This window comes from Dreissena polymorpha, chromosome 14, assembly GCF_020536995.1.
Source record: "Dreissena polymorpha isolate Duluth1 chromosome 14, UMN_Dpol_1.0, whole genome shotgun sequence".
In the NCBI taxonomy this organism is placed as follows: domain Eukaryota; kingdom Metazoa; phylum Mollusca; class Bivalvia; order Myida; family Dreissenidae; genus Dreissena; species Dreissena polymorpha.
Genome location: NC_068368.1, coordinates 15,039,153 through 15,051,227, shown reverse-complemented (window position 1 = coordinate 15,051,227; position 12,075 = coordinate 15,039,153). Strand labels below are relative to the sequence as shown.

Below are 12,075 nucleotides of genomic sequence, written 5' to 3'. Positions count from 1 at the left end.
CACTTTTTAAAGCACGAAACATGTACTGTAGATCGAACGTCATTTCTATCCATGTAAACAACCTTGGCTTGGGTGCAATATCTTACAATGAGGTTTAAGTCAATTTTCTTTGAAACCACTCATAATATCCAGATGAAATGTTCACCACAATATTCTATCATATGATAGCTACAATTTTTGTCTCGCCTATATTGTTCTCACACGACTCATTGTGTCAGATATTCAATTTTGCAAAATTCGCTAAGAAGAAAACTTTTTCGTGTTAAGAGCATTTATCTTCATTTTGGTATGATTTTGTAGGAAATTCAATTCCACGCATTTTGATGTATTACACTTAAACGTCTGTCTAAACACACAAACAATACAGTGCAATAACGATTTCGTACTAAACGCATTTCTGTCTTTAACTTTAGATTTTTACAACGTCGTCTTTTATCCATGTAAACAAACGAAACAAGATGTTAAGTTACATCGGTTTAACTTAATTTGCTCGATAGCGTCTCTTGATATTTAGATGATTTTTTCACCACAGTATTGCATCATATGATAGCTACAATTTTTGTTTCGCCTATATTGTTCTCACACGACTTATTGTATCAGATATTCAACTTTGCAAAATTCGCTAACAAGAAAACTTTTTTGTGTAATGAGCATTTATCGTTATTTTGGTACTAGCTTGTAGGAAATTCGATTCCACGCATTTTGATATATGACACTTAACTGTATGTCTCAACACAACAATAAAACAGTCCGATAACGGATTTTAACTAAACGCATTTCTGTCTAACATTAGATTTTATTTTAACGTCGAACAATCGCTCTGTACTGTAAAATGAACACTGATTTCGTACAAAGTTTAAGTCGCGTTTTCGCTACAACTAGTTGACATATATTTATGACATTTTCGCCAAAATATCAAACATGATAATAGCATCAAGTTTTGTGGGGATCATTTTTCGCTAACATTTACGCATATTGTAGAAATGCTTAGTTTTTCGCATAAAAATCACTTCGCTGAGAATGAAAAAAATTCCCATTTTAGACAAGTACATAGCAATTGATACCATTCGATAGGGAATTCTGTTCTGCACATATTTTGATATATGGTAATCCACAATAAGTCTGATTACAAGGAAACTACTTCGACAAAACGCATTCGTGCTTATAGAAATTTCGAACTTTAAAGTATCGAGTTAAACTGAATGACGTTAAGATAGCAAATATTTCACAAAACTGTGTTTGTTTGGAAGAGGTTTAACTTAACTTTCTCGATAACGCGTGAATACATTTCGATGAAATTTTCACTACCATAACTAGCAAATATATAGGAACAATGTGTGTTAAAGCATTTTTGTATTTCATCAACGAGTATATGTCAAAACTTCTGTTTATTGACCAAACTTGGGTTGGTATGAAGAAAAGATTTTCATTCCGCAATATGGTACTGAGATATTTGTATCATGCGATGGGGAATTCATTTCTGCGCATTTTGGTGTAACATACTTGATGTTTTTGTAAAACGCTGCAGTTATAAGGACAGAAAACCATATCACAACAAACACACATTTGTTGAAAATCGTAAATTTGACCCTTCGTTCTTAGTGCATATTCACGTCATTTGAATAAATATCATCCTACAACTTAAAGGGACGTTTACATATCGATGATAGAAAATTGTATTTCTCGCGACTGATTTAAGTCGGATATCTTTAGAACCCGGTGTCCGAATTCAATAAAATTTTCATCAGATTAACAGAAATTTCTATGCGCACACACTGATACTATGGGTTTATACAAAATCGAATGCGCGAGTTACGATATTTTGATATAAACGCAAATTTTCATGATATTTCCAAGTTGTATGAACAATTGTACAGATAACCAAAATATTTGTATATCACTTTGTAGGCGCTATTGTGCTGAACATTTTGATATATGATGTTGGATATTTATTTTCTATTTATTCGTTATATCAATACTATACTCGCAAAACATAGTTGAAACAAGAAAATCGAGGTTGTCCCTTTAACAATGCCAGCGCAAAATACTATCGAGTTGCTTTCGTCAAAAACTACGTCATATAAACAATTTAATTTTCAAAATTCTTAGAACCCTGAATTGTTCTGGCTATGTAGAAATAAACGGGTATAACGGGGATATTTTTATGCCGGAGTTAAATGTACACTACTTATAGTGAATATTTTTGATGGATTACTCACATATTTTATATGATTTAGGATTATTTCACAATGCTACTGTAGGTTAGTAACTTTGACTAGATATTTTTCTATTTCTATTATGGGTTCATGTTTAATGTGAGCATCTGCCCAAAACTATACACTAAAGCACAAAAGGCAATGGATTTGCTGTATATCAAAACTAAAAGAAATACTGGAAATACTGGATGGATTTGATGGACTCATGCTTATCAATTTTTATGACCATTCAATCTGTGAATATTTCGGCTTGTATGGTCATGAAAAAATAGTCGCACTGTCACGCTTTGGTTAGAGAGCCCACCATGTGATCAATGACGTTTCAATCTTGATGAGAAGGGATGCACATTCCCGAATGCATCCTTCCTCATGATATGTTGAGTTAAACATGTTCATTGCACATAAAAATGTCACAGAAAGAGATGCAGTGCCAAATACCGACCGCATGCAGTGCGCGAGCATGACTAAACATGTGGTATTTGAACATATGGTATTTAAACATGTGGTATTTAAACATGTGGCATTTAAACATGTGGCATTTAAACATGTGGTATTTGAACATATGGTATTTAAACATGTGGTATTCAAACATGTGGCATTTAAACATGTGGTATTTAAACATTTGGTATTTGAACATGTGGTATTTAAACATGTGGTATTTAAACATGTGGTATTTCCAGAAGACATTTAATTCGGCTTTGCAAGACACTGTGCTTGGTATTTCGTAAACTAACATTATATAGCAAGCACGACATTAACTGTTCAATAAAACAGCGTTCATGTACATAAATTGTGTGAACTCAAATCATGAAGTATACGATTTTCTGTCATTCTTGGTTTGGTCGTTGAAGAGATAAGACGTATTTTTTGTGCTCTCGACGTCGCGCTCAGTATATAAATTGAACTGCGCGGGCAAAAAAACGCTCAGTTGACCAATAGACTTTGACAAAGACAGACGTTAATTTTGTGATCTCTGAAAAAAATTTGACATGATTTTTTTTTATGATGACTATGTCTCAGTTGACTTTTGAACGTTAACGAATATGAACGTACTTTCGTGAGCTCTGACTACAGTATCGATGAAAAGTTTTGAGTTTAACTGACTTGACTTCGCGTTATAGAATAGCGACTTGGTACTCGGGTTATTGAATGACTGGTGGACTGTAGTGTTAGGTTATTGTCATGAGATAACAACTTGACTTTGACTTGAGTTGTGTGCAATTAAATTTGTGTTGGGGTGTCAAGCGATTGACTTCACTTGAACTCTGGACGTCGGAGTGATCAGATGTGTCTTTGAAGCTGGTGTCTACGAAAACGTGAGTACAAACTTTTGTGTTTGACTGTTGACGTGTCTCACTGTGTATGATGATTTATGATGATTTTAAGCGGCTGGCGTATTATTGTTGAGTTGTTGTACTGATAGAGAAGTGAAATGCGTTGGGTATAAATTACTCAGTACTTATACAGTGTCGATAATATGGTGTGATGAGAGATGATGGTGTTACAAAATATTTACTGAGCTACTTTGGGAAACGAACCGATGATGTAAAAACATTGGAAACATATTTCATGAAAATGCATGTGCTTATATGTACTAAATATGATATTGCTTTACTTGTATTTGCATGTCGTTAACATTTCTATTTTATTTCAGTATGCTGTGGTGAGTATTGCAGATTTAACTTGTATGTGTGGTTTTTAGTTAACGATGCTTAATGAAAACTATTATTGTACACTTAGTATGGAATGATGTGAATGATGATATGATGGGTAGAATTAATCAGTGCTTGTGTCTAGAAATGCTGAATGTTTATTGAAAAGGCTAAATGCTAGCCAGTACTAAGAGTTGAGCTACCGTGGGAATGTGAAACGAACTGATGGTGTAATATGATGGTGTATTGACATACTTTTCTTATATGTACTAAATATGATATTGCTTTACTTGTATTTGCATGCTGTTAACATTTCTATTTTGTTCCAGTGTGCTGTGGTGAGTACTGTAGATATTACTTGATTTTTAGTGTCTATGAATGCTGATGTATGATAGCTATAGCATGAGCTCAATGCTAACCAGTATTATGAGTTGATGTATTGTGGTGATGCTAATCGAACTGATGATGTAACATGATGGTGAACACTTACTGAATGCATAAAATTTATTGAATTGCATTTGTTGATATGCACTATAATATGATAAATGTATTGCTTAACATGTATATTTCATGATGTTTAATTTCAGTGGGCTGTGGTGAGTACTGTAGATTGTATTGCCTATGTATAGAATTCAATAAAAGATTATGACTGAAAACTGCTTTTGATTCTTTTTGAACAGTTTTAGGGACTATAAGTCTATAACAAAAATATGTCGGTTGGCGTTCATACAGCAATGTTTTGAGTAGTACAGAAATGTTTCTACGTTTGTGGTCGCCAGTTGTCTGTGATGTGTAAAGTGAAAAATACACGGAGCTTTGAATACAACAAACAGTTACTGTTTTAACACAGATTGTGTGCTATGCATTTTTCGATGTAGATCTTTTTCAGATTTGACATGAAATGTAGACCTGACATTTGAACAGAGCTGGGAAACGAAAAGGTAAGTTTGTTAAATTTCACAATGAACACTTGTGTTTTGACAAAAGAAGAGATAAAGTGAGTTTTGTCATCATCATGGTTTCTTTCAGAGTATAACTCGTGAACAGATGAAAACCTATTTTTTGCTAGATTTTCATGTACTCTTTTTTTGGATGATAAGTATGTCAGTAACTCAAAATCATACGGCTAGTACAGTATGGAACATGAATGCTTTGTTCAGATTTTCAGATGTGTGCTGGCAGTTCAAGTCTGGCAGCTGAAGTGAACAGTCATGATTTTGTTGGAGCTCCAACAATATGCTAGAAGGTAAGTAACTATGTTTAATTTGCATTGCATGTTTTCCTATGTTTCAGACTTTTAAACAGAGATGTCATGATGACTGGAGTTGAGCACAGGGCAGTGATAAAGTAAAAGGTAAGTACTGAATGTTTGTTCTATGCATGTTTTGCTATAATACATTCCAGGAGTGCTTATGCAGTGATGATTTGACAGTTGAGTGAAAGTGGAGCCATGCAGTCTTGATTTTGAAGCTTATCAACAAGCCTTGAAGGTAAGGTTAGAATGACTCAATGTTAGTGAATTATTTAAAAAAATATACTGTCAGTGAAGTACTGTCAGTTGCATTTGGACAGTTGAGCAGAACAGACGTAGCTGTAAGAGCTCTCATATCTGTTGTGTAAAACTGTCCTAATGATATGTTATGCTTGTTTGTTTCTGTTGTACTATTTTTCAGATACGTTTGGCAGTGAAGGATTGAAAGCTGACATGAACAGAAAAAAGATGCTGTTGGCAGTGATGGGTTTGGAAGCTGGCATGAACAGAAAAGCAAACATATGGTGAGTACAAAATAGTTTTTATATGGTATGTTTTGTGCATGCTTCTATGTTTCAGATGTACTTGCAGTCAACAACGAAGATGATTCAAGAAGAGAAACATTGTTGTGATGTGAATAGAACGTTCAAATAGGGTAAGTGTAACAATTGTGGTAGTTTGATTTGTACCATGTGTGTATTGCTATGTTTCAGATTGCACATGCAGAGATGGTTTCCTACTGGGTGTCAATAGAAGGGACACGAGTAAAAACGATTTCAACTGCTAAACCACAATTCAAGAAGTTGGGTAAGTTTTAAGTCATTGATTTGAGGTGTACAATGTGTTCTTTACTTTGTTGCAGATTCGAGTCACTGGTTTACACATGGAAGAAGATTTCCACCTCTGTGACACATCTTTACAAAAGCAAGGTAAGTTGACCAAGTTGTTTTTTTTATTTGTTCTGCTATAATGTGATGTTATGCTATTTTTCAGGTTTTCCATGTAGCTATGGATAAAACAATTTTAAGACAGAATAGCTGCTGCAGCTTGGTTCTGTGTTGGTTTTTGTTTAAAAACGTTTTACATGCATGTGTGTTTCAAAATATTTTGTTTCAGTAGAGGGCCAGATGTCGAGCAGTACAGATGTGTTTCTTGGAGGGAGCTCCCAAACCGTGAGTACAAGTATTTGATATTTAGAAGTCTATGTGAAAGATAATAGCAATGGTAGAATCTATCAGTACTTGTGTTTAGAAATGCTGATGTGTGACGGTTAACTGAAAAGGGTAAATGCTAGCCAGTACTTACACCTGAGCAAACGTGGGATGTCGAACTAACTGATGATGTACTATGATGGTGAACACTTACTTTGTGTATCGAAATGCTTTTGTTGATATGAGTGTGAGCTTAATACAGCAATGTTTGAGTAATACAAAAAATGTATGTACTCTTTTGTGGTCGCCAGTTGTCTGTGATATGTATAGTAAAAAAAACACAACACAAAGCTATGAAGCATACAATTGTTTTAAGATTTTATCAATGATTGTGTACTATGCATGTTTTGATTTAGTTCGTTTCAGATATGACATGACCTGAATATTTGACAGTCGAACGGAGCTGAGCATTGCAGAAAAGGTCTCATAGTAGCCTCAACAGTGAATAAGGATATCAACTGCTGTGACTAAACTGTTGAAGAAGGGTAAGTGGAACAATGTGTTTGTTTTATAAGTACCATGTATGCTTTATTTTGCTCTGTTTCAGAGTAGACATACAAACAGTGTCTTGCTTTGCATGCTATTTTTTAGGTCTCTCATGCAGTGAGGGAAAAGAAGAAGATTTCAATAAAGAATCACTGCTGCAACTCAGCTCTTTAAACAAGGTAAGTGTTTACTATGTTGTATACAAAATGTTTCTCTTTCTTACTATGTTTCAGGTTAACATTGCAGAGATGTTTTGACAGCTTGTGACAGAAAAGAAATTCAGCAGCTGTGTCTTGACTGTAGCCACAAGGTAAGTCGAAACAAATATACTGGTTTGTATGTTGTGTTGTTATGCCCTTCTATGTTTCAGACTTACATTGCTGTGACTGTTCCACAGTGGGTCAAAAAAAAGACGAATACAGGTTTCAAGAAGAAAATTGGCTGTTAAAACTCTGCACAAAATATGAGGTAAGTGAACTACTCTTTTGGTTTGTGTTGTGCTTTGTTCTGCTTAACTATTTTTCAGATTTGAGTGGTGGGTCGTTACAGAGCAGACTTTTTGACAAGTGAGAAGTTGAGAAACAGAGAATGATTTAAGATCAGCTAGGTAAGTCTTGATTATTATGCATTGCTAAATGTTGTTTTTTATTTCAGTATGGCTGTGGTAAGTACACTAACTTTCTATAATTTAATATTGAACTGCTTTGATAACTTGTATCCTGCTATGCAATGCTTAATATATATTTTTCATTTCAGTATGGCTGTGGTAAGTACACAAACTTTCTTTAATTTTCACATTGAACTGTTTTGATGACTTGTATCCTGCTATGCAAAATGTCTTTTTTTTATTTCAGTAGCCTGTTGGTAAGTACGCTAACTTTCTATAATTTCATAGTGAATTGTTTTGATGACCTGTATTCTGCATTGTAAAATGTGTTTCTTTTTCATTTCAGTATGGCTGTGGTAAGTACAATTGCCTTTCATATTGAACTGTTTTGATGACCTGTATTTTGCATTGTAAAATGTGTTTCTTTTTCATTTCAGTATGGCTGTGGTAAGTACACAAACTTTCTTTAATTTTCATATTGAACTGTTTTGATGACTTGTATTCTGCTATACAAAATGTGTTTTTATCAGTTCAGTTGCCTGATGGTAAGTACAATTTGCTTCTTTAAATTGCATGTTGAAATATATTTGATGACTTTTGTTCTGCTATGCTCTTTTTCATTTCAGTTGGGCAGATGTAAGTACACTTCATTTATGTAAAAACTGAATATGATTGTTGTGCTATACAAAATGTGCTTTTCTCAATTTCGGGTCAGCAATGGTAAGTAGATTGTGTTTCTTTATGTATAATTTTGTATACATATTGTTTTTTTCATCATAGCATGTTTTTCATATTTATGCTTTGTGTAAGTAAAATGTTCATAAATCATTCTTATCTTAAAACTAAAAATGTATTGTGCTATGCAAAATGTCTGTATGATTTCAGTTGCCAGAGGTGAGTACCATTACAGTTGAAAAGTTAGTTTTGTTTAGTTCAAGTTTTGGTTCACAGTTCTGTTTGTTATTTGGCAAAATTTACATGTATGCATTGAGTCTTGATTTCAGCTCGATTGTGGACTGAAGAAGATTGTCCGCAGAGGGATTGGATACAAAATACAAAGTAAGTACTGAGTTTCTTACTAAAAGTTTTGAGTTGTATTCATTGTGTGTTAATATGCTATGATTGCTATGAACATGACTTTTGTATTTCAGCGAAGACAACATAGGTAAGTAAAATTGTTATCTGTTTCATGTTTACTGTTACAGTTCAATATTGTGTTTATAAATTGTAAGTTGTACAAACACATTCAAAAGTTTCTGATCATGCTTTCGATTTCATTTCAGCTTTACTGCTGGACGAGTGTTCTCTACTACTAGACGTGTCAGGTTTACTACCAGGCGAGCAGTGACAACAAGGCGCCTTTGTGGAAACAACACAACAAAAAAGTGAGTATTAGTTGAAATTGTTTTACTGTATGTTATACTTAAATGCAAAATTGTGCACATAAATTGTAAGTTGTACAATTACAATGAAAGTTTCTGATCATGCTTTTTATTTTATTTCAGCTGTACTGCTAGACGAGCAGTGACAGAAAGGCGCCTGAACATGCAACACAAAACAAAAAAGTAAGTATCAGTTAAACAGTTGGTAGAGTTGTGTGTTTTTCTTTAGCAGTTTGTGTTTACTATTTTATTTGATACATGGTATATTACACATGCATGTTTTTATCATTTCAGGCTGTTTACTTTCATCGTTTACTGTTTAACACAATTTGCTTTTCTATTTTCAGTGCCAATATCCAAACCTTGATGTGGACACCGAGTAGTCAATACATACGTGTGGCGTATAGCTGCGACAAAACCGTGGGTCCATCGCACCGATAACTTGAACATTGGCCCGTGTATGGACATCAGTGCAACTTTGTGAATCCATGTAACTTTGTGAATCCATGTAACATTGCGAATGTGTGTCGATCGAAAAATGTGTACATTCTGCACTGAAACGAACTCGGTGTTGCAAGTGGCAAGTGTTGACAGTGTGTATGTTTATGTTTATGTTTTTACATGAAAAATAAAGGAGATTGTTGTTTTATTGTGCTGGCCAGCAATATTGATGTATTGATGTATGTGTTTGTGTTTAAACTATGCAATACCAAAATCAAACAAAAAATAAACATTAACAGTCATTAACTGTGTTTGGGCGGCCGAGGGGTTTAAGACTCCACAAGTGTGAAGCGCACTGATAGCACTTGGGGGTAAACACCTCGGTATTTCGGTGCTAAAATGTTTTCACGGTGCTTATTTTGACGCACTGTTAGAACTACCAACCAGTAAATGATTGCTTGATTTATAAAACAAATATTCAGTCTCTACTTTGGCACAAGAGACTCTAAGTATCAAATACCAACAATTAAAAAGCAGACGTTTTTCAAAACTATGATCGCTGAGATTGATAGTCAGATGGAGTCCTGCCCATTTAGCTGTGTAGCGGTCTAGGGCGGGGTTGCAAGTCAATACGAAATGAGGCGCTATAAAGCAACTCGTCCCCGTTATGACCGTCAATACTTTCGACACTATCTGGGAATCCTTTCAACACCACATTGTTGCGCTGTTGGAAGGGTGGTAGGCACGCATGGTGACATGCCTGTGCTTTGCTATGCGACACCATGGTATTTTCGTACGGTGACACGAAATATCTTAATCTGGCTCTCTCAGAAACGCAGGCACGCGTTGACCGAACCTGACCGATGACCGAGCAATAACATTTCTATTAAGTGCTTCAATGCACAAAGTCTGCTAGGCTGGGTGGGAAGGCGACTTCTCTTGTCTGAGCACAAGAGGAACGGTCACAAGTCCGTGAAAACGCCGAGTGACACCACTAGCTTGCAAACGTACAAAGCAAAAAACTTTCAAACTTGAATTTGAGGTAAAACGATAAAAAAAACTATATGAATGACTAACCGATATAAGATATTTTCCATATGGCAACAAACTATGCTACTCAATGTTGCGTTGAACATTAATTGCGCCTTACGAACTACTCGTGTTGAGACTTACATTGAGTGACTCGTAAACGTAAAGCAGTTACTCGCTTTTGACTGCATACACATTTTGTACAACGGTTCGTTATTGGTATAACTTGTCTTTCAGTGAGGCACATTAACATAAACGTTCAACAGTATTTAGGCTTTATATTGCGCTTGTAGAATATACGAACAAAACACACTACATAAATGACGTTTAGGGATTATTTTCACTTTCCATTTGAGATGATATGATGAAAAAGTATATACATCAGTTTAAGCGACTTTCATGACATTCACCACATGGCCATAAACTTGCGTTATTCAATGAAATGTTAAAATTTCGCTAGCAAAATAAATAAAAACTATATACGCAGTTTCATAACTTTCGATGTATGATCATGAAGTTTGAAATTGTGCAAAGCAATTTTGCGTTAAAAGTTGCATGTAGTTTTATCCCGATCTGAAACGTTTCGCTACAATACAGCCGTATTCGAAACTCAACAACTCAAATGTTTGTACAGAACAATACGAATGTTCCCATTTTGAAACGACAGTAAGTTAAACAAACATTTAGTGGTAAAGCGACATTTCTTGTACTCAAATAGGAGAAACGGTCACGAGTCAGTACACAAATCATAGCAAAACTACACTCTGCAGCTTGTATGAAACGTGTTTACAAAACCAAAGTAGTTCAAAGCAGAACGCTTTTCCTTCTTCGAGGGAGAAGAAATCTGGGTGCAAGTCCCGGCTTTGGTTATAACACGAATACTACTCGCTGCTCAATAGCAATATTCATCATCCTATCCTTATTTAAGGAATACAATCGATTTTTGCCATACGGCCACAAACTATGCTACTAAGTGTTGCGTTGAACATTAATTGCACGAAATAAACTACTTGCGTTGCAACTAGCAAGCAGTGACTCGTAAACTCAAAGCAGTTACTCGCTTTTGACTGCATACACATTTTGTACAACGGCTCGTTATTGGTATTACTTGTCTTTCAGTGAGACACATTAACACAAACGTTCAACAGTATTTAGGCTTTATATTGCGCTTGTAGAATATACGAACAAAACACACTATATAATCTACAATCGATCGCATAGTTAGCTACTTGAGTTGATATTGACAAGCGCTGGTCAATCATCTCGTTTGTAAGCTTTCGAGTGTACACAGTAGTTTGCAGTTTTGTTTCACACATAATACAAAATATGGATGAAAAAAATCTATATACATAACAGTTTGCGATATTAACTACTTTTGCCTCTTGGCCAAATCTACACTCGATCGCATAGTTTGCTACCTAGGTTGATATTAACAAGCGCTGTTTGAAAAGCAGTATTACTTCAATGCTATGGTTTGGTTGTAAGATAAAATACTAGTATATGATGCATTGATGTAACAGATATGTAGGCACATTCGTATAGTAGAAGAAAATTCTCAGCAGCAGCTGGTCTGCAAACACTACAATGCGATTTTGCAGTTTGATACGAACGTGTTTTGTTCACGTGAAGTTGAAATGAAAATCTGTCGTGTCTGATCAATGAAATATATTTGATAAAATAACACAGTTGAAAGGCAGTAACATATCTAAGGTTGTGCTATGTTACAGCTCCACAAATAGTTATTCGTCTTGCAAGATACTGGAACAGATGTCCACATGTTATTGTATATTATCTGATTT

At 34.9% G+C, this 12,075-nt stretch overlaps 1 protein-coding gene across 9 annotated transcripts; it reads left to right on the top strand.

Annotated features, from left to right (window-relative positions):
* Nucleotides 1-2,123: 2,123 nt before the first annotated feature.
* Nucleotides 2,124-9,455, top strand: LOC127858802 (uncharacterized). 9 transcript variants are annotated; one of them, XR_008039059.1, is made up of 6 exons: nucleotides 2,128-6,049; nucleotides 6,240-6,816; nucleotides 6,923-6,996; nucleotides 7,188-8,809; nucleotides 8,930-8,989; nucleotides 9,154-9,455. XR_008039059.1 is itself a non-coding variant. In XM_052396089.1 (5 exons), the coding sequence occupies exons 1-5, from the start codon at nucleotides 5,960-5,962 to the stop codon at nucleotides 9,245-9,247; spliced, it is 399 nt and encodes a 132-aa protein (XP_052252049.1). In that variant the 5' UTR covers nucleotides 2,135-5,959; the 3' UTR covers nucleotides 9,248-9,455. The 9 variants fall into 9 exon arrangements, 1 of the variants encoding a protein (XP_052252049.1); XR_008039055.1 differs by having other exon boundaries at nucleotides 2,124-3,532; nucleotides 4,198-6,049; nucleotides 6,240-8,809; XR_008039060.1 differs by having other exon boundaries at nucleotides 2,127-6,049; nucleotides 6,240-8,483; nucleotides 8,708-8,809.
* The last annotated feature ends 2,620 nt before the right edge of the window (nucleotides 9,456-12,075 follow it).

Bases quoted from the DNA above. Each gene is read 5' to 3' on its own strand.
- LOC127858802 (XM_052396089.1), top strand. From the start codon at position 5,960: ATGTGTTCTTTACTTTGTTGCAGATTCGAGTCACTGGTTTACACATGG. The intron at 6,050-6,239 runs GTAAGTTGACCA...TTGTTTCAGTAG, and splicing joins CACATCTTTACAAAAGCAAG to AGGGCCAGATGTCGAGCAGT. The intron at 8,810-8,929 runs GTGAGTATTAGT...ATTTTATTTCAG, and splicing joins GGAAACAACACAACAAAAAA to CTGTACTGCTAGACGAGCAG.